Source organism: Carassius gibelio, chromosome A15, assembly GCF_023724105.1.
Source record: "Carassius gibelio isolate Cgi1373 ecotype wild population from Czech Republic chromosome A15, carGib1.2-hapl.c, whole genome shotgun sequence".
NCBI classification, from domain to species: domain Eukaryota; kingdom Metazoa; phylum Chordata; class Actinopteri; order Cypriniformes; family Cyprinidae; genus Carassius; species Carassius gibelio.
This window is the reverse complement of record NC_068385.1, coordinates 6,677,308-6,702,011: the sequence shown is the minus strand read 5'-3', so window position 1 is coordinate 6,702,011 and position 24,704 is coordinate 6,677,308. Positions and strand designations below refer to the sequence as shown.

Here is a 24,704-nt window from a genome sequence, read left to right as displayed (position 1 = left end):
AAATTACTGCATAAGCTTATGCATAAAAATAGTTTATGCTAAAAATAGTTTCATCAGTGTATAATATGTCATTGTAAACTGGTTTTAAAGGTGCCATTAGTATTTTTGTCCACTTTAAAGCAGTGTTGTTACTGTGAACTAAAACTATAAGAAAATGTAAAAACTCATAAAATGATATAAAATAAATATACAATAAATATTACATGTCAAATAATAAAAAAAACCCTTTTAAAGTACTAAAATTATAAAAACTGAATATACAAATGTAATAATAATAATAATAAAAATAAAAGCACATACAATTACAAAAACTACAATTAAAACCAATCAATAAATTAAGTAAATAAAGAATAAAAAATATTAATCAATACTATAACAGTATATACTAAATAATACTGCAAATTACTCCTCAGGAAATGAGCAGTATGAGAATGCTAATGCTAACAGATCTTTGTGTCCACCAATAATAAAAGAAAAACCTTAATGAATATGCAAGAGCAGTCTGACAACATGAAAGAATGATATGTAAATATGAACTAGTTTTGAGACGTCTCAGCATGAGCTAGTTTCAAGATTCAGAAGTTTGTGATATTTACAATCTCTAAATCAAAGTGGAAAAGCTCAGACAAGCTCATCAGCCTACATTACTTTAGCATGTCTAGCTTTGAAGATACACTTGAAAAGCTTTTTTTTAACAGCTTCAAACGTGTTTGCAAGATTTGTGCTCTTTCCGTTCTGGGTAAAACATGATCTGGGGTGTGTGTTTGTCAGCTGAATTATTTGAGAAGGGACTCGTGTGTGTTTGCTGGATCATCTTTCTGACTGGGGTGATGTTTCTTCTCACGAGTAATGCTGTCGCACGCACGCACGCACGCACTTAGTTTTTAATAATGTAAAGTTACTTTGTAGTGTACTTAACTATAGTTTGGTGAAAAAATGAGAAGAACAAAGCTAAATCTGACAAAATCCTTTGAGAATGCACTCGATGGAAAAAAACAATATAGCAATAAAAAATACAATTATAATGACTGCAGACTAAAAGTACAAAAAGTCTTATTTTAAGGGACAGGGTTTGCAATCATAATAATCTTTGTATTAAAAATTAAAAAAAAAAATGTAATCTTAAATTTTTATTCCATATATATATAAATACATATTAGTGAAAAGTGAAATGGACATAAAATTTAATTTTAAGTACCTTTACTTGAGGGCTTTTTGTATGAAATGTTGATATGCAATAAATAATGAAAACTTCAAATATATAATTTGCATACAATTTGATTAATTATTTAATTGAGAGACTAATTAAAGTCTATGGTCCATATGTACACTTCTAAGTAAATGTGTATGTGTGTAAACATAAGAAAAAAAGAGAGAGAGAAAGAAAGAAAGAGCTGTTTTTCAGCTGTGTGTTAAAAGGTTTGTGCATGAGTCTTCAAGCTCTTTTAAGGAAGATGCTTCAGAGTCCAGCGGTGGGAAAGAGTACCTTCATTCTCAATCGTGTCGACTGCATCATTGACCAGCCGAATTACCGTCACTATGGAAGCTTGGAAAGAGAAAGCAATGAAGACCAGTCAGAAACGTTCACACACGCTCACACACACACGCACGCACAAGAACCAAACTGAGCCGCAGACCAATCAAACAGAGAAATCAACTCCACAATATCCGTAACACTGGTGGTCCACTGCAGAAGCTTCTGTGGCCTGATTGGCTGTTGATGAATTTAGCTGTGACCAATGAAAGGCAAGCGTGACATCATTCCAGCCAATCCGAGAAGAGATGGTAATGATGTGATCAACACACCCACACACACACACACATACACACACACACACACACACACACACGCAGCATTCAAGTCTTTTCACAAAATAACTAGATGAGAGTAAATTAAAGTCACATTTAAAAATGTAAATATATCAATTAAAGAATAATTTGCTGAATGATTAGTAGAGACAAACCGACGGAATTTTGTAATTGCCGATGAGGATGAGTGAATGAAGAATCCTGAGGAAAGATGCAGGTTGTTTTATCCTTTCATGATGAGCAGGAGCAACAGTAAACACACACACACACACACACACACACACACACACTGGGCTTACCGTTATCATCACAGGAATCAGACTGAAAGGAGCTCAGCGACTGGACCTCGGAGTTGCTGCCCTTGTTACTGCCAGAGAAACATGTGACTTCTTCCAGCAAATCCACTTTACCTAAACACAAAGATCAGGACGTCAACCAATCACAGCCGAACTTACAGTAAACACAATCTCCACACCATTCTGTATCTGAGAAGCGCTCTCTCTGATGTTTGCCTTTTAATTTTTCCTTTGATCTTTCCTCTAATGTTGTCACAGAACAGCTGCATGTAACCTTCTCGCAGGTGGAGATGTTTAAGACCTAAGAGGGTTTGAACAGAGGACACCACAAACCACAAGAAAGTGAAAAATGAAGAAATTATAGCTGGTAAAAAGCCTTGGAGGATTCAGATGAAGGAGAGTTTAATACCAGAGTAAAAATTGCTTTTTCCTTCAGCTTCTCCAGTAAATGGACCCATATTCATACTTTCATAACTGCTCTCCTCTCAGTATGTATTGATGTGAGGATTTACAGTATATTGAGTCTTAAGGGAAATGTTTTTGGTGGGCCGGTCTCAGATCGCCTGATGCATGCACACAAAAACAGCAACAGATGTATAAAAACGCCAGTTACAATCAGATTATTGGTCATTGTGTAAATAAAGTCACGTTTAAGATCCCAGGCTGCTACAATGAGAGTCAATGCAAAGGGTTGAGTTCAGTAAAAAAAACTTTTTTTTTTAAATTAATAATTTTATCTAAGACACAACTGATGAAAAGTGCAAGGACATACATGATTTTTTTTTTTACCAAAGGATTCTATTTTAATAAATCCTGAAGAAAAATCAGAGAAAACTGGAGTGATGGCTGCTAAAAAATTCAGCATTGCATCACAGGAATAAATTAAACCGGGTGCACAGAGATATGCAAATTCATACGCAGGACATGCATGCAGGACATTCTGATTGGACAAACATTTTATTGCCCTACACCTTTACATTTATATAAATGCTATAAACTATATTTAGACCTCTTAACTTAGTGATTTCTATCAGGATGACAAGAGACTTTGAACCAGAATAACTAATTTTTTTTTTACCAAATCACCAACCCCGACTTTAATAATGGCTTTGATCGAAGATAAAAGTTGGGTTCTTTTCTAATAAAGTTCTGTTCCAGAAACAGGAGAGACTGTAGAGTAACGAGCCTCATCTCAGATTCAGAGAAATATTTTGAATTACATCTGCTGTCATCTTGGATAAGAAAAACATGAAAACAAATGAAAAACAACACACAAACACAAACACACACACACACACACACACAACCACCCACCCACACACACACACACGTTTGTTTTTGTGAAAAGTGGGGACATCCCATAGGCGTAATGGTTTTTATACTGTAGAAACTGTATATTCTATCGCCCTACCCCTAACCCTCACAGGAAACTTTGTGCATTTTTACTTTCTCAAAAAAAAAAAAAACTCATTCTGTATGATTTATAAGCGTTTTGAAAGATGGGGACATGGGTTATGTCTTCATAAGTCACCCTCTCCTTGTAATACCTGTGTCATACCCATGTCATTATACAGAGTTGTGTTCTGATATGATACACACACACACACACACACACACACACACACACACACGCACACACACGCACACACACACACACATACTGGTTTTGCTATATTAGTGAGGACCTTGACAGACCTGATCAGTACTGAGGACCAGGTTTTCTAAAGGCACTAGAGACAAACGAATACCACAGATCACCATTAGGTGGCTCTAGACGCTGTTAAATCACTTCAGATACAGAAAACACGCCAACGATGAAAAACTTAACACACGTTTGAAAATCCGCTACACTTGTGAGGTCACGCTGTTGCTATGTGGATAGCAACGCACATTTTAAATGCGAATATCATACAAGACTCTAAATATTAATTATCCAAACGTTTTATAAGTATAAAATATGTAATCACATATGAATAACGGTATTTGATGCTGATAATAAAAGTTTTAATGGTAAAGGAGAACGATTGTTTGAATCTTACCGAGCGCAGATTTAAACGGCTCCGCACTGAATGACGTCACAGAAGTGTAGTTTTTAAATTACGTTGCCATGGATACAAAAACTGCACAAGACATTGATCCGTTTCTGTTAGTAAATTACTAACAGTGAATAAAAATAATAAAAACGTTTCTTTTACCAAAAATTTCAAACAGTATAGATTTATTTAAATCGCATATGTAATTATATATATATATATATATATATTTTTTTTTTTTATAAATTTCTATCTATTATTGGTAAATCCTTATAAGAGTTTATATGATAATGGCAACCAGTAATGGTAAAATACTCTCGTTTAGTGCAGATTCTGTTCCAACTTGACAGGAATAAGATGCAGTTCTGTAGCTGATGTTCAGTGGGATTTATTATTAATAATAATATTATTGGTCTTTATTACATTTTAAGGTGTAATTTTTTTTAATGTTTCAAATGTCTTTTCTGCTCACCAAAGCTGCATTTATTTGATCCAAATTAACACAAAAATTAGAAATATTGTGAATATTACTAATCTTAAATTGAATAATGTACAGTAAAATGTTATTTATTGCTTTGATTAAAGATGCATTTTCAGCATCTTTTCATCACATAAACTGCTTTGGACTGTAGAGAAAATAAGAAAGTTTGGGTTTAATTTAAGACTTCGACTACCCTATAATAAAGGGTTCATTCCTACAGGATTACCTCAGTTCCTGTGAGATTTAAAAAATGCTATTGAAATTTGTGTAGATCTATGTACACAAGAACAACAGTTTTGATTCTGCAAGAGAAAAGCAGCCCTTTATTTGGTGACCATCACACACTCGGAGGTTGAGAAAGAGCATGATGGGATTGAACACAAGCCTCAGTCACAGAGACCAGGCGGTGAACTACACCAGATACAGACAGAGTAACTCAACAGAACTCAGGCAGACTTAACACAAACGAATGACACAACGAAAGAGTGCACTGACCACTGTTCAGATCTTCAAAATGAAAAAATGACTTCTAAAAAACTGTAAATAAAGTGCGTATACTAATGAAAAAAAGAAAAAAAAAAAAGAAATGATTAGCAGTCAATATATAGAGACTTAATAAAGTGCTTACTTCCACTGAAGGAATGAAATGCACTATTGGAGAAATGGAAATATTTTATATTTTGAATAAAATCAAAGTAATATAAAGTGCATGCTTCCTTTCAGAAAGGAAATATAAGTAAAGTGCCTTGAGTTTATACAAAATCCAAAAGATTTATATTTCTCCAACAAAAGAAAACGGTAAAGTGCTTACTCTGAAAAGAGAAACGTGCATGAAGTACTCAACCGAGAGAAAAAACTGATAGACTGATACTCTGGAAGGAAATTAGACAGCATTCCTGCAAGAAGCAAGTTTCCTTTTCATAGCCTGAAGATTGTTATGGACAAAGTTTTTAACATCAAGCCATGATCTTGAGCTCAGTACTGGATTAGCATCTAGACATGATTGACATTCGGCTTTTCCAGGAAGCTTCCTTAAGGAAAAGCATGTTGTGAGAGTCCTCTTCACAGCGCTCTGCTCTTCACTGCTCCATGGTCTCTTAGGAGCTTTCTTTCCTGAAACACAGAACAAAGGTCAAACTAAACAACAACCTCCAAAACCTGCTGCTAAATGTGTAAAGAAGCCTCACTCTATTATCACAGGTTTCATCACTAGCCAGGTTTACATCCAATGGTTGTTTTGCAAAAAAAAATGCTACACATTTTGCCCCATTATAGCAAGCATTTAGAAATTTGGAAAGACTTGATGAGTGCTCTACTGCAAAATCACTGAATTCAATGATGAACTGCCTCAATTCTCAAATTGTGTGTTTACTATGGTCTTTCTCTATTATTGACACATTATTTTCACATTTAATACTGTAAAGTGGTTTGACAAAATCTCTACTGTTAAAAGCACTATATAAATAAAGGGGACTTGACCAATCATGTTTATAAACCCTTAAATGTTGCATGCGTGACAATACAAAATGAGCGGCAAACTGGATGGAGACAGCTAGTTTTGATTCTGTTGATAACAAAACTGGATGGAAACTTGGCTACAGACAGATATTAAGCAGGCTGAATAAGTTGTGCAGAAGAGCAGCCGAGTGATCTGATCACCTGAGAACATCTCTATAATGTGTTGATTGTCTGGAGGAGAGCGCTTGACTGTCTTTCCTGAGGTAGAGGGTTGATCATCATTCTCTGAAGCGTCTGGAGATCACAACAGTCAAACAGATGTTAATAAACAGACATATTCTACAATAACATGTCTAACTGATCTACTGACTACTCAATCAATTAGAATGTCTTGGAAAAGTTCATGTACTTAACCAAATTAACTCAAATTGTGAAACTCGTGTATTAAATAAATTCAATGCACACAAAGTGAAGTAGTTTAAGTCTTTGGTTATTTTAATTATGATTTTGGCTCAAATTAAAAAACCCACCAATTCTCTCAACAAATTAGAATATGGTAACATGCCAATAGGGCTGCTCCGATCACAATCAACCGATCGTTATGCGCATCTCGTCAGTTAAGCCGGTTCTCTAATCAGCGGTAAATTCCATCAGGTGCGTGATTTCACATAGAGCAGCTGTTACTACACAGAGCTGTTATTAACTGAGAAGCTGCGCAAATTCACGTTCTTTTTCAGCGTTTATTTGCGCAGCTTCTCAGTTAACAATGGCTCTGTGTAGTAACAGGTACTCTATGTGAAATCAGCACCTGATGGAATTAACCGCTGATTAGAGAACCGGCTTTACTGACGAGATGCGCATTAATGATCAGCCATTCGTGATCGGAGCAGCCCTACATCAGTTAATCAACTCAAAACACCTGCAAAGGATACACAATCATGGGGAAGACTGCTGATCTGACAGTTGTCCAGAAGACAATCATTGACATCCTTCACAAGGAGGGTAAGCCACAAACATGCATTGCCAAAGAAGCTGTTCACAGAGTGCTGTATCCAAGCATGTTTAATGAGAGTTGACTGGAAGGAAAAAGTGTGGAAGAAAAAGATGCACAACCAACCAAGAGAACCGCAGACTTATGAGGATTGTCAAGCAAAATCGATTCAAGAATTTGAGTGAACTTCACAAGGAATGGACTGAGGCTGGGGTCAAGGCACCAAGAACCACTACACACAGACGTGTCAAGAGATTTACTGAATCACAGACAACCTCAGAGGCGTCTTACCTGGGCTAAGAGAAGAACTGGACTGTTGCTCAGTGGTCCAAAGTCCTCTTTTCAGATGAGAGCAAGTTTTGTGTTTCATTTGGAAACCAAGCTCCTAGAGTCTGGAGGAAGTGTGGAGAAGCTCATAGCCAAAGTTGCTTGAAGTCCAGTGTTAAGTTTCCACAGTCTGTGATGATTTGGGGTGCAATGTCATCTGCTGGTGTTGGTCCATTGTGTTTTTTGAAAACCAAAGTCCCTCCCCCCGTTTACCAAGAAATCTCAGAGTACTTCATGCTTCCTTCTGCTGACCAGCTTTTTGAAGAAGCTGATTCATTTTCCAGCAGGATTTGGCACCAGCCCACACTGCCAAAAGCACCAAAAGTTGGTTAAATGATCTAGTTGTTGGTGTGCTTTACTCACCAGCAAACTCACCAGACCTGAACCCCAGGGGAATCTATGGGGTATTGTCAAGAGGAAGATGAGAAACAAGAGACCAAACAATGCAGATGAGCTGAAGGCCACTGTCAGAGAAAACTGGGCTTCAGACCACCTCAGCAGTGCCACAAACTGATCACCTCCACGCCACGCTGAACTGAGGCAGTAATTAAAGCAAAAGGAGCCCCTACCGAGTACTGAGTACATGTACAGTACATGAACATACTTTCCAGAAGGCCAACAATTGACTAAAAATGTTTTTGTATTGGTCTTATGAAGTATTCTAATTTAAGATAGTGAATTGGTGGGTTTTTGTTAAATATGAGCCAAAATCATCACAATTAAAAGAACAAAAGACTTAAACTACTTCAGTCTGTGTGCATTGACTTAATTTAATACATGAGTTTCACAATTTGAGTTGAATTACTGAAATAAATTAACTTCTGATTATTGAGATGCACCTGTACTTACCAGATTCTGTGACGCGACGCTTGCGCTTGACTGTCTTCACTGAGGAAGTGGGTTGTTCATCTTTCTCTGAGGCGACTGGAGATTACAACAGTTAAAAAAATAAATAAAAAAACATGTCAGAACTGAGTGATAAATGAAAATGCTGAGTCTATAATAACTAAGGTTGGGTACCAAATTCTGTACTTTTAAGGGTACGGACCAATTTGCGTCGGTACTACTGATTACAGATTCACATTAAATCAATCTGTGCCAAATCTTGGTAACTAAGATCACATCTGTTCATAAGTTACAGAGAGAGAGAGAGAGAGAGAGAGACTCTGTGGTGTGATGTCACTCCTGCTACTCGTTCAAACACAACACAGCGCAGACCCAGATGATCGTTATAATCTATGGGTGCTGCTACACTGGATACAGCACGACGCGACACAAATCCCCGACAGTAAATTGTATTTGGCCAGATTACAGAAACTAAGCCCCCCCCAAACCTGACAACCACCATCACAGCCCAACACCTACCCAGTAAACGTTGCATAAGCCTAAATAATTTGTTCATTTATATAAGGCATATAGCATGGTTTATTTTTATTAGTTTTGTTAATAAAAGTTCTATGAGTTTGGCGCTGTATTTTGTAATAAAACTGAATCTACAGCAAATTGCTTCTAATTTGAAAGTAAAAAAAGAAATTTTACAAGTTATTTAATAGAGAAGCGAGGAAAAGAGGGAAAACTCAAATGAAATAAACTGTTCTGGGCTTTTTTCCCCTGAAATAAATGTTTTTGTTATTACACAGAGAGTAAAATAGTGTAAAAAGCTACTGTTAAGTACCGGCACCAAATCTCAGGCACAGATACCGGTAACATACCGGTTAACATTTAAATGGTACCCAACCCTAAAATCACATGTCTAACCGATATACTGACTGCTTACCAGTTTCTGTGACGTGACGCTTGCGCTTGACTGTCTTTACTGAGGTAGAGAGTTCTTCATCTTCTTTCTGTAAACCGTCTGGAGATCACAACAGTACAAGTTAAATCACGTGCCAAAACTGTCTGTGGATGAGATGATAAATGAACAGACATATTCTACAATCACGTGTCTAACCGATCTTCTGACTGCTTACCAGTTTCTGTGACGCGACGCTTTCGCTTGACTGTCTTTACTGAGGTAGAGGGTTCTTCATCTTTCTCTGAAGCATCTAGAGATCACAACAGTGCAAGTTAAATCACGTGCCAAAACTGTCTGTTTAGAAGCAAAAATGGTTTCTAACGATCATAACAAACACACAATTTCTTTCTAAGCAAAGGTGATGCTGTAAATCAGTCAATGCGTATCAAAACAGTTTTATATTTTGTCTAAAGCAGGGGCTCAGTCCTTGAGATTATTTAACAGATGACAGATCTTCTAATCGTGATAACTGATCTTTGCTTTGGTTCTTCACACATATTTGTGGATTTGATATAATATATATGTGGATAAAGTTGTTTGAGACTGCTGCACGTTCTTCTGTTCAGGGGAAAGGGCAGATATATTGATGAAATGTTTGTAACCAAACCATTGACTTCTGTAGGGAGTTACAGGTAATAATAGTCTATTGGTGAATATGAATTACCTGGACTTTAGAGGGTTTTTTAAAAGAATTTTCCACAACTTCCGTTGTATTTATTCTCCTATTTATTCAGTGGTTCCCCAAAATGGTTTGGTTACAAACATTCTTTGAAATATTTAGTGTTCCACTGAACAAAGAAATTCATGCAGGTTTGGGACTCGAGGGTGAGGACATGACAGCAGAATTTACATTTTTGGTTGAACGATCACTTTGAAGTTAAGACAGAGTCGAATATGTTTTACTCCAGGACTCTATGGTTGTGGACTGTTTCTTGCAGATTTTAAATCAGCGACCGGTTGAATATGGCCTCTAAGCTAACCAACAGATCCTTCAGTGCTGACCTTCTTCTGTGGTTCTGCATTCATGCTCTCGCAGGCCTCCGGAAGCAGGGCTTCTGTCATTTTCAGTCTCTGTGAAGCACATGATTAAAGATGTCAAATACAAAACAACATAAAAACAGATGCAATACATTTAGTATAATCACTGAAGTGTAAAAATCCAGATAAGTTTTACTCACCCTCTGTACTAAATGTAATCTCTTCCAAAGATTTTCCTTTGTAACAGTCAGATCCCTTTTCTAGAGACAAAAGCAGCTTGCTAACTTTAGCGAGTTGGATTGTATTCTCGGACAGTCTGTAATACTCGCGGTGCACTCTAATGTCGTGTCCCAGGAATTTGGCCAATTGGTCGAGTTCATTGTTTTTTAAATTCATGATCTGACTCAGAGTAGCTATTTGTTTCCTTAATTTGGTCGACGTAAGGCTCCTGGGGTCTTTTGCGCCACACGTCTTGGAAAACTTTCTCAAACAGTCTGATCCGCGGATGTGCGTTAAAGCCCCCAGTCTTGCAAAAACGTAAGGATTGGCTTCGCTGATGCCCACTGTGCTCCTGCTTTCATTCAGCAGGTCCATGGACTCCAGCATGTCCTTGGTCAGCAGGACAGGCACTTTCTTACCTCTCTTCCCTCGGATCTCTAATCGAGTCAGCTCATTGCACAGCTCCCGCTCTAATTTAGTCAGAGATTTGACCACATCTTCATTAGGAGGCTTAACGTTTCGATTCACGTATGATGCAAGGAGCAGTTTGGATGCCTCACCTTCACGTCTCCGATTAAAAAGAATTATTTGACAGAGTAACGTCTCAGCCAAGATTTTCCACTCTGCGCCATTCACGTTCTCTTTGAGTTTGTCTTTTGAGACCTGCTCCACACTCTTGAGATGCTTTTGTAGAGCCACAACATCTTCTGTGAGAGGGATGGTGTCTCCCTTGTTCCACTTGCTCTGCTGCAAGGTGTTGAGGGCTTGACTCGAAATGTTGGTACGCCAATGACTGTCAATGAGCTTGATGAAGTTTTTCAGCTTCTTCTCAGCGTCTCTGTCCCCTGCCATTAAACTCTGTCCCAAACTGAGCTGACAGGCTTTCTTCAGCGAGTATCCGATCTTCAGAGCGAGGGACGGGGTTTTAAACGTATTTAAATCTGGTTGATAGCTGCTGACTTCTTTACAAGCGGCGATGGCTAGGAGAAAGTTCTCAGGGTTACAGAGCTGTGTAAGGTTACTCACTTCTCTGGATCTGGACTTCACTTCGATCATAAACCTGGCCAGCTCTCTCATCTTTTGAATGATATACTGATGCTGTGACTTATCATGACCGCACTTTGTATAAAGTGATTCACCGTAGAGACAGATCAAACTGTCCTTCATGATTGTTTCTGAGATTTCATCTTGTCTCATAGCTTGTAGGAGAGAGCTGATGCCAGCAGAGCACTGTGCAGGTGTTGGTATCAGACAGACTGCAGCTGATCTCACTCGCTCTCCTCTGCTTCTCTTCACATCCCGCTGTCCTCGACACGTCTTAGAGTGTTTCCACAGGTCTTTCTTCATGAAGAACGCCAGACAATCCGGGCAGGGAAGGAACTCAGAAATGTCTGCATCTTCAGTCGGTTGTCTCCAGGTAATGATCTCTCCACGTCCGGTTTCCAAGACTTTGATGTTATGATAATAATTACCCTGGTTCCGGAGCTGTTCCAGAAGAATCCTGCGTTCCTTTGAACGTTTGGGAAAACTAAAGGCTTTAGCAACTTCTGTTTCATTGGAATGACTTCTTTCAAGATGTCTAGCAAGCTTGCTTTGTGCCTTTTCACAGAAGACACAGTACTGTTTTTTGTTCCACGTTCGTTTGCCTTTAGGATCTCGCTGACTTGTTTTGATTGTCATTTTTCTTGGACTTTTTTGCTTAGCCTTCTTTCTTGGAGTTTTTTGCTTTGCCTTCTTGACTTCTTCAAATGTATTAAATATTGTGTCTTTTACAGTCTTTCGAATGGTCTTTTCAAGCTGGGACTCTTCTGAATCGAGGTCTTCATCATCAGTAGACTCCTCCACTGAAGGAACAAAGACTGAGCCTTCGCTCTCATCCAGATCACTCCAGTCCTTGTTGCCCTGGTTCGATTGCTCCTGTTAACAAACACAATTTAGACATTCACAATACAGTTATTTAGGAAAGATCACAATAGTTAAAAATATATATTGGTTAAAAAATAATAAAATCACTGCATAGTTTATATGTTTCCCCAAAGACAAAACACTATCAACCCAAAGAAGAATGAAATGGGGTCATGCACTGAGAGGTCAAATTGTTCTTTAATAGATAATAAAATTCTTTAAATTGTCTCTGTTTTTGAAACAAAGTAATTTTCAAAACTCAAAACATTCATTCTCTTTAAGGTGTGATCACATATGTGCACATATGTGCCAAAATACTATGAACAAACTATGGGAACAATGACACAATCATCCAAAGCTGTTCTGCCAGCAAGCAAAAAAACCAAGCAGCCTCATTTTAAGGATGACTTTATAATATTGAAGTGCAGCGTTGATATTCTGTTTTGCTGTTATACACAGCTGATATCAACGAAGACTGAATAATTTGTATCAAACAATGACGTGGCAAATAAGTTAAAATAGGACTAGTGCTGCAGGATTAATCGCATGTGATTGTAATGCATGTCTCGTCAGTAAAGCTGGTTCTGTGATTAGTGGTAAATGTCCATCAGCTGCTTTCAAATGGAGCTGCACTTACTACACAGAGCTGCAGTTCGCTGACAAGTTACACAATATCGCATCATAATCGCAGATGAATTACATTTGGTTATGAACACAATATTGCGTAGCTTGTCAGCGAACTACAGCTCTGTGTAGTAAGTGCAGTCTTACTAACCAATATAGTGAGCACACCTCCATTCTCCCCAATCAGCTCTGCTCTAACCAACTTATTAAACGCCCACCATTACAAAAAAAAAAAAATAGGAAAGGAAAGCGGGAGAGAGACAGAGTGGGATTATGGCGTCTACAGGGTCAGATCAATAGTTAGGCAAATTAAAACTAAAGAAAAACATTATGTAACTTAAACCTCAAAAATACAGTCAATGATCAAAAAAGGTAATTTGCAAGAGCTGCGTCACAATACAAGAATTAACGATCAAGAGCTCCCTTATCGGTTGTGTTTTCAGTACTGGAGGATAAAAGATACATTCTTATGCTGTGTTCACACCAAACGCGAATAGAGCGTCAAATTCGCGTCTACTGCGTCTAGTTTGCCGCTTGAACATTTTGAGATCATTCGCGCATGAAATTAACTTCACAACAGACACGAATTGGGGGGGCTTCTGCCAGATGAGTTCACGCAGCATTTTCAATCGCCATTTTTATTCTGATAATTTTCAAAATATTACGGTTATCGTGTCATGAAATGTAGTTTTAAAAGTATTTCAGAATGTAGTTGGTTTAAACTCAGATATGCGGTTTATTTATAAAGACAGCATCTATTTAAAAAATGTGTTTCGCCGATCTCGGAGACGTGAGCTCCACATGATCAGCGGGAGCTCCGTCATCATGTATCTGCCGAGAGCAGCCTCAGCTCGGCTAGACCTTCTGACATTTCCTGCTGGCTCTGATGTCTCTTTAGTGGTTCAAGATAAAACATAATTAGTTCACACGCAGCCTGTTTCGTAACGCTGGGTTATATTTGCTCGCCCTGCACCTCTTCACGAGCGCATCTGGCAGTATGATGAGGCTCAACACACGCTCACAACCTGCATCGACTCGCACCTGGCTCCGCGTTTAATACCAATGTAAGTTCAGTCTAACTGCTTTCTAATTTCACTTGGATGAAATAAAACATTCAGCACCTTTTCCACCAATCCCAAATACAATGTAAGATATGTAATACTTTACAAATTGACTAAAGAAATAGTTATTTATATAAAATAAAAAAATAAAATCTTTCCAGTGAAATTCTTCAATTAAATTAATTATGTAAAAGTAGTTATACAGTTATAATCTTCCCTGCTGAACAATAAAATAAACATAAATATAAAACTCCTCCCCAAAACACAAAGAATGGTTTTCAGGGTTATAATGGGAATTGTATTGGTTTTTCTGTAAACTATAATGTTGTCAATTTGATACTAATATTACTATATTACTAATATTATGTTAAAATGTTGACACAGTGTAATAGTTTTATAAATGTTGTTAGGGTTAGGGTTTTTAGGGTTAGTCTGGTTTGGTCCAACCCTAACCCTAACCCTAACTATCAGTGACTGTTCTTTATTCTTGACTTTAGGGCTCGCTAAATTCCAAAATCCCTGTTAGCCCTTTGGGCAGGCATACTACAGCTTTTGGTAGCTCAAAATAGATGTAACTAGCCTGAACAAAAATGACATCGGCTGGACTTCACAGGTTGTCTATTCCCGTCTTTGTATTTTCTTAACATTGAAATCACTGATGTCAGACGCTCTATTTGCGTCTGCTGTGAATGCAGCATAAGCATGTTTCTTTTCCACATTTACTTTTTAATCCATTGTCAAGTGATTTTAAACTTCTTAAATATTAATAATAATAATAAAAAAAAAGTAATATTGGCTTTATATCAGCTATCGGCCCCCTGCTTTCTAAGATATCTGCAGTCAAGAAACACATATCGGTCGACCACTATGAAATAGGAGCTTTATGGAGAGTGTGTATACATGGTTATAAGTATAACAGTTCATTAATTTGAGGAGAATAACAAGTGTCTCAGCTCTCAAGGGACTATTTGGCCAATCAGCTTTTTCCTGCTTGAAAAGCTAAATGTTATTGATGTACTACAGTCCCTCCAGAAAAACGCAGATTTTTTTTGTGATTGTTGCGGGCAAAAATCCTTGATTTTGCGGCACGTTTTCTTAAAAAATGCGATGGAATATGCGGGATATTTTTGCAATTTTATCCGATGAATTTGCGTGAACTTGCAAAAACTGCGGTTTGATGAAAAAGAGAAAAAAAGGTGATTCCCCCAACACCTTTTTCTCACTAGGCTACTACCTTAATGTAAAGAGTAATTTCTTATTACTTCCCATGATAAGCGAGCATACTAAATCACAGAATATTTAAGTTGCAATCTCTTACTGGAACGCAAGTTATTTTACATACTACTAATATAATTACAACTAAGTTTTTGGTACTGTTCTGTAACAGAAAAGTGCAATCTTACAACTGTAAAGTTGCATCAACTTCTGAATGAAACTACAACAGTGTTAGTAGGCTAGTGAGAAGAGGGTGTTGGGGGAATCACCTTTTTTTCTCTTTTTCATCAAACCGCAGTTTTCGCAAGTTGTCGCAATATAATTTGTCTCCACTGTCATGTAACCAATCGGGAAACTGCTTTGTGCGTTCTTTTACGCTTATTTGTGTTGGCAAATAAGAATGATTTGCGCGCTTCAAGTTTCACCCTGGTTTCACCGCGGGGTTTGCAGATGATGTTCACGTCACGTAATTACGTCACTTCATAAGGTTCCCATGGCAATAGGGGAAAATGGTGCTTTACTTGTGTGAAGTAAACGCAACATTTTTCAGCTTTCTGCTAATATATATATATAGTTTTTTGCAACGAAAATACAGGGATTATGAAATCATGCTAGCCCCGCATATTTTGCTTTCTGAAATCGGCAATTTATGCGGCAAAAGAGCGGCGTATTTGAAAAAATGCGACCCCGCATAAATGTGCGGCCTTTGGCTGATTATGCATTAAATCAGGCGATCGTATAATCCCGTTTTTCTGGAGGGACTGGTACTAGCATTACTCAGCATTACTTTCAAGCAACACTACATTCAATGAAGGTAAAATGGTAAAAAACATAATAGTTTATTTAAATGGAACCAGAAAATTTGTATAGCATAATATACGTTGCATTTTGACATTGCCAACCTTTAAATTAAGTTGACAGTAAGTAATAAACAGTATTAAGCACTGAGTAGTTGAATATTGTTAAGTTTTCCTTAACACTATTTTTATTTTTATAGTTGTTTAATGATTTTAATGGAACTGGAATTGAAAACGGAACCATAAGGCAGAACTGGAAAATTTCTAATGATTCCTAACCCTACTGAAGAATCGACTTGCAATAAACAGAAGAAAAAGAAAATCAAAAAATATTATTTTGTGTTCCACAGAATATGATACAGGTTTAAATCTATATGAGGGAGTACGAGACAAAAAGCTAATTTTCAGATGAAAATATATTTAGCTGTTTGTGAATGTATGTATAATAAAAATATATCCAATGATCTGTTTAAATTGAATAATATAAACAAAAAAACCCTTAACTATGACTTACCTCTATACAAATTTCCTGGATGAAGTCATTTTGTCCGTCTTGGTCCTCCTCATCCCTCTTCTGTCCATCCAGATCTTCCTCATCCCTCTTCTGTCCATCCAGATCTTCCTCATCCCTCTTCTGTCCATCCAGATCCTCTTCATCCCTCTTCTGTCCATCCAGATCCTCCTCATCCCTCTTCTGTCCATCTTGATGTGAAGTTTTCATCTATAATCAAAAAAATTTTAAGTTAACTTACAGTCATTTCAAAAACAACATTTTAAAGTATTAAAGTCCTCTTCATCATAAGTGGTGTATGATTCTTTCTTCATATTCTTGTACAGTTTGTGTCTATGCGCCTTGTTTAATGTTAAAAGTGTGGCAGATTCCATCTCATTAGTAAAATCAACTCTAACAGAAACCAGCCGCCCCTCCCCCACCCCCTCGCTCTCTGCTCAGCGCTCACTCTCTGCTTCGCTCTCTGCTCTGGGCCTCCGCTCCGCTCGTGTGGGGGAGGGGCGCAGATCACACATCGCGTGAAGCATTATTAATCTTTCATCTTTAATCTCCACACAACACCGATACACTGATTAATAAATCCACAGTTTATATTTCATTCTTTAAACATTACTTGCTTCGTTTTTTTTACACTGCTTCTCTTATAGAATTGTTCTACATCACTTATACAGATATAAATATGTACAGTATACCTATTAAAAATACTTATTTAAGAAGGGGGCGATTTTGGCAGTCAGCTCTTGCCATTTTCCTCATTAAAATCATTAATTAAAACTAATCTATGCAAAACATATCAACTGGTGGTTGTACCTCTCTCCCTCCCCCACTCTCTATCTACATAAAACCATGAACACTTAATTGAATAATGAAATAACACGGATACAAAAGTTAAAATAAATCGACAGTTGATATTTACTGTGTTAGAACAGTACTTACTCCGTCCTTCGCGCTGTTTCTCCGGTGTCTCTGCTCACAGATCGCGTGGTGCTCCCGCAGCCGCCTCAGTCTCCGGTTAAACCGCTCCGTCATTTCTCTCCGTTCATACGCGTCACTGTCACGTTTCGCGGAACACGAGCTCGATTCACGTACTCCACGTGACGTAATGCTGGCGCCAAAAAGCCGTGCATAATGATCGCCATTAAATGCAGCTCGATGAAAAACAATTGCATTTGTGAGGCAGTTGTTGCTGAAAAGCATACATCCTATTTTATGTACTCCTTATTTGGGAAAGTAATTGTGATATTTAAGAAATAAAGAAAGAAATACAGTTTATGTACAGATATGTACGTTCACTGGCCGACCAATCACAAAAATCACCAAGCCAACCAATCAAAAAATCGGAGCCGTTCTCTTCCAGCCAATGATAAATTGGCTGCAGTTCACGTCTCTATCCTTTAGAGGGAGCGCAGGAGAATGAAGGAAACACAGTTCTGTCATGATCTGCTATTGAAGTAAGGACATTTGAGAGATTTGCACAGCACAATGCCCCACCCCCACGGGGGCTAAACTGAGCAAAATAAAGTGAGGACCACGATTTTGTCCTCACTTTACCAAAAGGTCCTCACTTAAAAGGTGTTTTGTCACATTTTGGTCCTCACTAATATAGCAATACAAACACACACACACACACACAAAGCAACAGAGAACACATAATTAAAATAAAGAATGTGTTTTAAACAAAAATGCACCAAAAAAAAAGAAACAAACAAAACATCTTGGAATGAAAAATGCAAGCCTGTTTCTGCCATGTGAAATTATAATTGTGACATTTTCTCTCAATTTCTATTCTATTTTTATTTTTATTTTTTTACAAAGTTTACATCTTGCAATTCTGTGTTTAGATCTCGCAATTCAAGGTTTATTTCTACTTTTACTTTCTACTGATCTGTATGAAAACAAATGCAGAAAACGTGGCAGACACGGGGTTCAATATGAATCCTAAAAGTAACACCTCAATCAAATAGAATAAAATACACACACACAAATCTGTTAAAATAGGTCTTTTCCCACAATCGCAGTGCTGTGGATTTTGTAGACTGGATTTAAACAGGGTAAAACAGATTAATCAGATCTAGAAATACTACTCTTATTGGTAGCAGATTAAATTAAATCCAGATATAAAAATAAAGTTCTAAAACATTAAATAAATGGATAAGCAAGGGATGTGTAGAACTTTAATGACAGGCCTGTTGATTCTGCAGGGGCCTGTTTATAGAATTATAAATCTATTTCCAGGTCATTTTCAGATGAAGTGACTTCGGTTTACAAAAAGCAGCTTCTACCTGCAGAATCGCTTCTGTAACCCTCATATGTAAATGCATTTTGATTTGATTTACAGAAAACACCATAAAAATGAACTTAGCTAGTGGGAAGCTGCAGATGGAAACAGTCTCAACAAATATAAGCTTTTCCCCCAGATCCTGTGCGCTTCTGCCTAAACTGTCACAGCAGGAAACAGAGCTGAGTTTTAGAAGATAAAAGTGCCACTGCATACACTGATAAGGTGAAATCTGGCAGCAGGTCGCGTTTCTGAGCTGAAAACAGTCATAGGTCGCTTTACCATTGATACATCGCCATACAGTTTGAATGCTGTGAAGTTGCTTGTGTTGGAGTAAGGTTCATTAAGAGTCTGAATATCAAAATGTGCATGCCAAAACACCTCAGGAGGGTTACTGAGATACAAGCAAGTGTGTGTGTGTGTGTGAGAAACGGCAGTGATCTCAGCCAATCTCTGAGTTGCATGAGGTTAAATGAAGTTAAATGCGACATTTAAATAAAACATGTTAAGGGAAAGATGGATTTCACAGTTGGCGGGCATGAACTGATCAAAGCCGTCTGATAAATTGATACTGGCAAACACAAACATGCATAAACATATTTGTGCAAACACACCAGAGTATGTGAGCGATGCAAAGAGGAGTTGCATGATTTTGCCTGAAGCGAGAAACAGTTTCTTTTTTTTTCTTTTTTTAATCAGAGGGTCAGCACGTTCTGGCTGAGATCGCTCCCAAAGCACTCCATCACAACCACTGTACACTTCAACATCTGCATCTGATGTCAGCAATAATTCACACGCTATTCGAAATAGACTTTTAACAGTGGGAATAAAAGAAGATGGAATTTGGGAAATATTAATTGGGAAATATAATGTCTAGTTAAAAATTAATGATGGATGCATGAGCAATTTGGAATAATAATTATAGTAATTTTTCTTTGACTATTCTTAATTTGGGGTACTTTTTTGTATTTTTATGGATAAATGCAAAATTAATGCACAAGCACATATGCAACCTTACTAGCATTTTTCAGCTATTAATATTAAACTAACTTTATATATGAAAATAAAATTATATTTAAATTTTTTTTAATGGAAAAAAGTTTGGGAAGCATATTACTGGAAAAATTTAATATACAAAATGTTGCACGAATATTAATAATAAACAACTGAGCAATTTTAAATGACAACAATAGCAACAAAAATAATAAAAATAAATTATTTTTTATCTTCATTTCAAGTTTTTTTTTTTAATGGATAAAAAATCCCTGCAAAATTAAGAGTTTGTTTATACGTGCAATATTACTATTTTATTTATAATTTCAGCTATTTATATTACAATCATATATGGAATTGATATTAAATAAATTTTAATAAATAATTAATTTAATAATTAATAATTAATTTAAATTTATAAAAAAAAAAATCAAATAACAATAGAAGTTGGGAAATAGTGCTAGAGAAAAAATGATCAAATATACCAAATTAATGATTTGATGTTGATTATTTGATGCGAATGACATTGACTTTATTAGTTTTTTTTTCAAATTATACACATGCACAATTACTAGTGTTGGTCTACTATTAATACTACATTCATATGGTATATTCAAATTGTATTTATAAATGTGTGGAGCAGTAACTGGGTGTAAAATCTGCTCTGGAGTGAAACCGGAGTGAGATTTCTTTAAGCTGTGCTCTAGCTGCAAACAGAAATCCTGGAGTGGATTCGGAGCGGAGCGATTAAAGAAACAGCAATCCGCTCCAATATCTCGAAACTCACGCAAACACAACACAGATATTACAGATAAATGTCTCACCCTCCTCTTCCCAGGGACTCTTCCGTAGGGAATCACAGTCAGACCGGCACGGAGAAACAGGCGGCAGGTTCGGCGCCACGCTGCACACGACCACGCCCCTCCGGTTGGTCCCGCCCAGAATCCGCGGCGACTCCGATGGATGGAAAGTGCTCATTTCCGTCAGCTCCATGACTCGGCCGTCACCTGGCCGTCTCTCCAGGGTCCCCCGAGTGTCTCCGGGAAAACACGGCGTGTATGCCATCGGCCTGACGGGGACCTGAGGAGGACCCGAAAGACTTCCTTCCATGTACAAGCTGATTGGCTCTCCGATGGCGCAGCGTAGCGGTGGATAGTGCCCACCGTTGGCTTTGTGCAGCAGGGCAGCCGTAGCCGGATCCTGAACCATGGAAAGGTTATTCCGGGAATAGCTCTTCTGGAATACCTTCTTCCGGAAGGCGATGAAAAGGAGGATGAGGGTGAGGATGAGGAAGAGCACGACGGCGATCCCGATAAGCTCCTCCTTCCCAACGTAGGCGTGGCCAGCCTGCATATCCGGAACAACCACGGGACGAACAGAACAAGTGCTTCCCACGAAACCTGGCGTGCAGTTACAGTAGAACGAGCCGAAAGTGTTGACGCACACGCCGCCGTTCTCACACAGCTCGCGTTCACACTCGTTCACGTCCTCTTCACAGCTGCAGAGGAGAAATAAACAGTTTTACTGCATCAGTTTACTGGGATTCAGCAGGAATGCATCAGTCTGACACAAAGACCTGACATTGTGTCTGAGAGCAGGCATGATGGGATACATTTACAGCCTAAAGTAATCCATAGTGAAAGGGTTAATGCGGGGCGACACCACACAATAAAGGCCAATCAGAAGATATTTTTATTATAAATCTGGAGAAGGATTTTGGAACTGTCACAGCTGGTCAGGAGGACAAAGATGTTTTTTCAGCCATTTTTGGAAGCTAATGTTTCATTAAAGACAAAGTAAAATCAATTGTGATTTTGTTAACTCCCATAATAAATATTGCTGGGCTTTTTCATAAAACTTTAATCAAAATGAAACTTTCACTGCTTTATAAACAAGTTTAGAGGCAACTAATGCTACACAGATGAGAAGAAAAACGATATTAATACAATAAAGTAAAAATAACTGTTTAAATTTTTTTATATTTAATATTTGATTACATTTTGTATACATACACACACACACACACACACACACACACATGCATATATATACGTATATTAGTATAATTGATATACTACTATTGCTTTTAGCATTTAATTTAATTTTTATATTTTCTGTTTTCACTTTAAACTTTTTGTCATGTTTTAGTCATTTTTTTTTTGTGCACGTCATTTGTATTGTTTTTTATTTGTCTATATAGTTTTTATTTATTTTTATTATTAGGTTTTGTTTTTATTTATTTAGTTTAATTATTATTAGTTTTTGCTATTTTAGTAACCAAACAAAGACATGAAATGTTGAAATAAAATAAGCTGAAATAACTGAAATAATAAATTCAATTTTAATTTCACATTTTACGTAATATTATTTACTTTTCATATATATATATATATATATATATATCAATTAAATAACACAATATAATATGATATGCAAGTGTGTGAGAGACGCTGAAGGTGCATGAAAGGCCCTGTAAATATAAATAAAATAAAAAAAGTGTTCTGCTGTCTGTGTATCTGCTTCAGCACTGCTAAAAGAGCGAATAAAAGTGTCTGTGGTCTGTAATGAACTACATTAGCATAAGCCAAGAGAGACTGCAGCAGTATAATCTCCTCCATACAGAGAGAGGATTGAAACAAGACCAGCACTGCTCAGATGAAGACAGATTGATGCCTCCATCTAGTGGCCACAGATAGAGCTACAGTTCCCTTCAGAGAGGACAACACCGACTGTATACAATTATACTAGGAGGACATGCATGTATGAATATGTATGCCAACATGGCAAGCAAGTCAGTGTTAAGCCTGTGCCAGTTTTTCACGGTGTGCTGCCAACACTAACAGACTCGTGCACATGTTTTAGATTGAAACAGATGCTGGTTATTAAATTCTGTAAGCAGCTCCTGACTTTGGAAAGTTGAAGTTCATCTATCTAACAGACTACACACATCAAACACACACACAGTGTCATTGTGTACAACTACACACAAAAGAAAATCACACTATAATTTGGTTGCTTGTTTACTCTCTCTCTCTCTCTCTCTCTCTCTCTCTCTCTCTCTCTCTCTCTATATAAATATATATGTGTGTGTGTGTGTGTAGAGAGAGAGAGAGAGAGAAAATATTGACCTGTTAATATATGAAATATTAAAATAATACAATGATGTATTATAATATTGTATTATTATATAATAAGATATAACATATAATAATAATAATAATTTTTATTATTATTTCTATAGTTACATTGAATAATGTTATATTAATATACGTTAAAATTCTGAACATTATTGTATAATTTTACAATCAATTGTTTTTTCAAAAATGTTTGTTTAAAAACATTACCTATCTATATATCTCTTTATCTATCTATATAGAGAGTGAGAGAGATAGAGTATAGACTTGGTAATATACGATAATTATATAACAAAAGTTATTATTAACAACGAGTTCAAAATAAATAATTAAAAATTGATCTATGCTACAACTATTAATTACAAGTTAATTACATTTGAATATACATATACCTCTGTCATTATTTTGCTAATATTACATTTTTACAAATAAGTTATATTTATGTTAAAAAAATATTAAATATTACATTTATTCAAAATAAAAATATATTTATAAATATAGGCGCATATTCTCTCTATAATAATATTTATATGAATATAACACAAATATATGTATATATATATATATATATATATATATATATATATATATATATATATATATATATATATATATATATATATATATATATATATATATATATATTAGGGGTGTAACGGTTCACAAAATTCACGGTTCGGTTCGATACGATACACTGATGTCACGGTTCGGTTCGGTTCGGTTCGATACGTTTTAGATACAGCAAAATGTAAAAACATCTCAACTTTTCAGAATGCCGCAAGCGCACCGCGGGTCATGTGACAAGAACCAACCAATCAGCTTCATCCTTTCCCGTAACAACGTTGAGAGCTCAGCCAAGATGAAGGAACAGCTGATCATAGTTGTATATGGATTGCAATTTTGAAATAAATTCAGTAGCAGAGCTACTGCAAGCGATTTTTAGAGCTGCAAATCCATTTATCCTTCGCTGAAATTTCCGCGTCTCATGGAGAGAGCACGTCATTGTTGCTTAGCAAAGACAGACGCCTCATGAGCGCTTCTGCCCGAGCGCTTTGGAAAGGAGGAGAAAGACGCGCTTAGCGTTTTCCATGCGTTTTTAGGCACGATATGTGAACGGCCCCTAAGGCGCTCGCTCACTCAGCACGCGCTGAAGGCTCGTTGCAAAATGTCTAATGCATTTAACAGACCAGAAATATAAGATCCTAAAATAACCAACAGGTCTGGTGTTTGGGTTGGATTCCCTGTAAGCTATAGTGTCTAAATGCTGCAGGGATAGTTTGCTGCGTGCATGTTTCTCCTTTTTTTCGTCTTTTCCCAGATAGTACTGACGCATATAACCCAGATATTCCCGCTGGTTTTTTTTTTTTTTTTTTTTTGTAATCCCGCTGGTGTACCCTGTCATGTTGCAGATGCGACATACCGTTGTTTTTTTATCCACCACTCTCTTGCCATCACCATTATAGCTTAAAGGGAATCCAAAGTGCACCCAAACACCAGACCTGTTGGTTATTGGGGGATCTTCTCATTTCTAGTCTGTTAAACGCATTGGCTATTTTGCAACGAGCCTTCAGCGCGTACTGAGTGAGCGAGCGCCTGCTGAGTAGCCTAACATAAACATATAAGATGGTGTTTTTTTCTTCTTCGGGAGTGTCAGGGGCGTTGCCTGTTACGTTGTTTGGGTTATTGGGCTACCTTGTTGAACGCATATCATTATATTTCTTTCTCTCTCTTTTTTTTTTTTTTTTCAAATATAATTAATTACTCCAACGAACCGTTCGGTATACATAATGCGTACCGCG

General features: G+C 37.0%; 2 protein-coding genes across 5 annotated transcripts in view; both read right to left on the bottom strand.

Moving 5' to 3' along the window:
- Positions 1 to 24,704, bottom strand: part of LOC128029021 (protocadherin Fat 3-like) — a 144,305-nt gene that overhangs the window by 5,941 nt on the left and 113,660 nt on the right. For 3 of the 4 annotated variants that reach the window (XM_052616463.1, XM_052616464.1, XM_052616466.1), the window contains exons 26-28: positions 20,596 to 21,269; positions 2,109 to 2,219; positions 1,487 to 1,546 (exon numbers count right to left, since the gene is read on the bottom strand). In XM_052616463.1, the coding sequence (XP_052472423.1) occupies positions 1,487 to 1,546; positions 2,109 to 2,219; positions 20,596 to 21,269 (845 nt within the window). The remainder of the gene's footprint in view (positions 1 to 1,486; positions 1,547 to 2,108; positions 2,220 to 20,595; positions 21,270 to 24,704) is intronic. The other variant, XM_052616465.1, reaches the window with a different exon arrangement.
- Positions 8,988 to 18,127, bottom strand: LOC128029022 (uncharacterized). Its single transcript, XM_052616467.1, has 5 exons — positions 16,504 to 18,127; positions 10,369 to 12,304; positions 10,193 to 10,261; positions 9,366 to 9,440; positions 8,988 to 9,250 (listed from the first exon to the last, which is right to left on the bottom strand). Exons 1-5 carry the CDS (start codon positions 16,708 to 16,710, stop codon positions 9,141 to 9,143), a joined length of 2,397 nt encoding a protein of 798 aa, XP_052472427.1. The 5' UTR covers positions 16,711 to 18,127; the 3' UTR covers positions 8,988 to 9,140.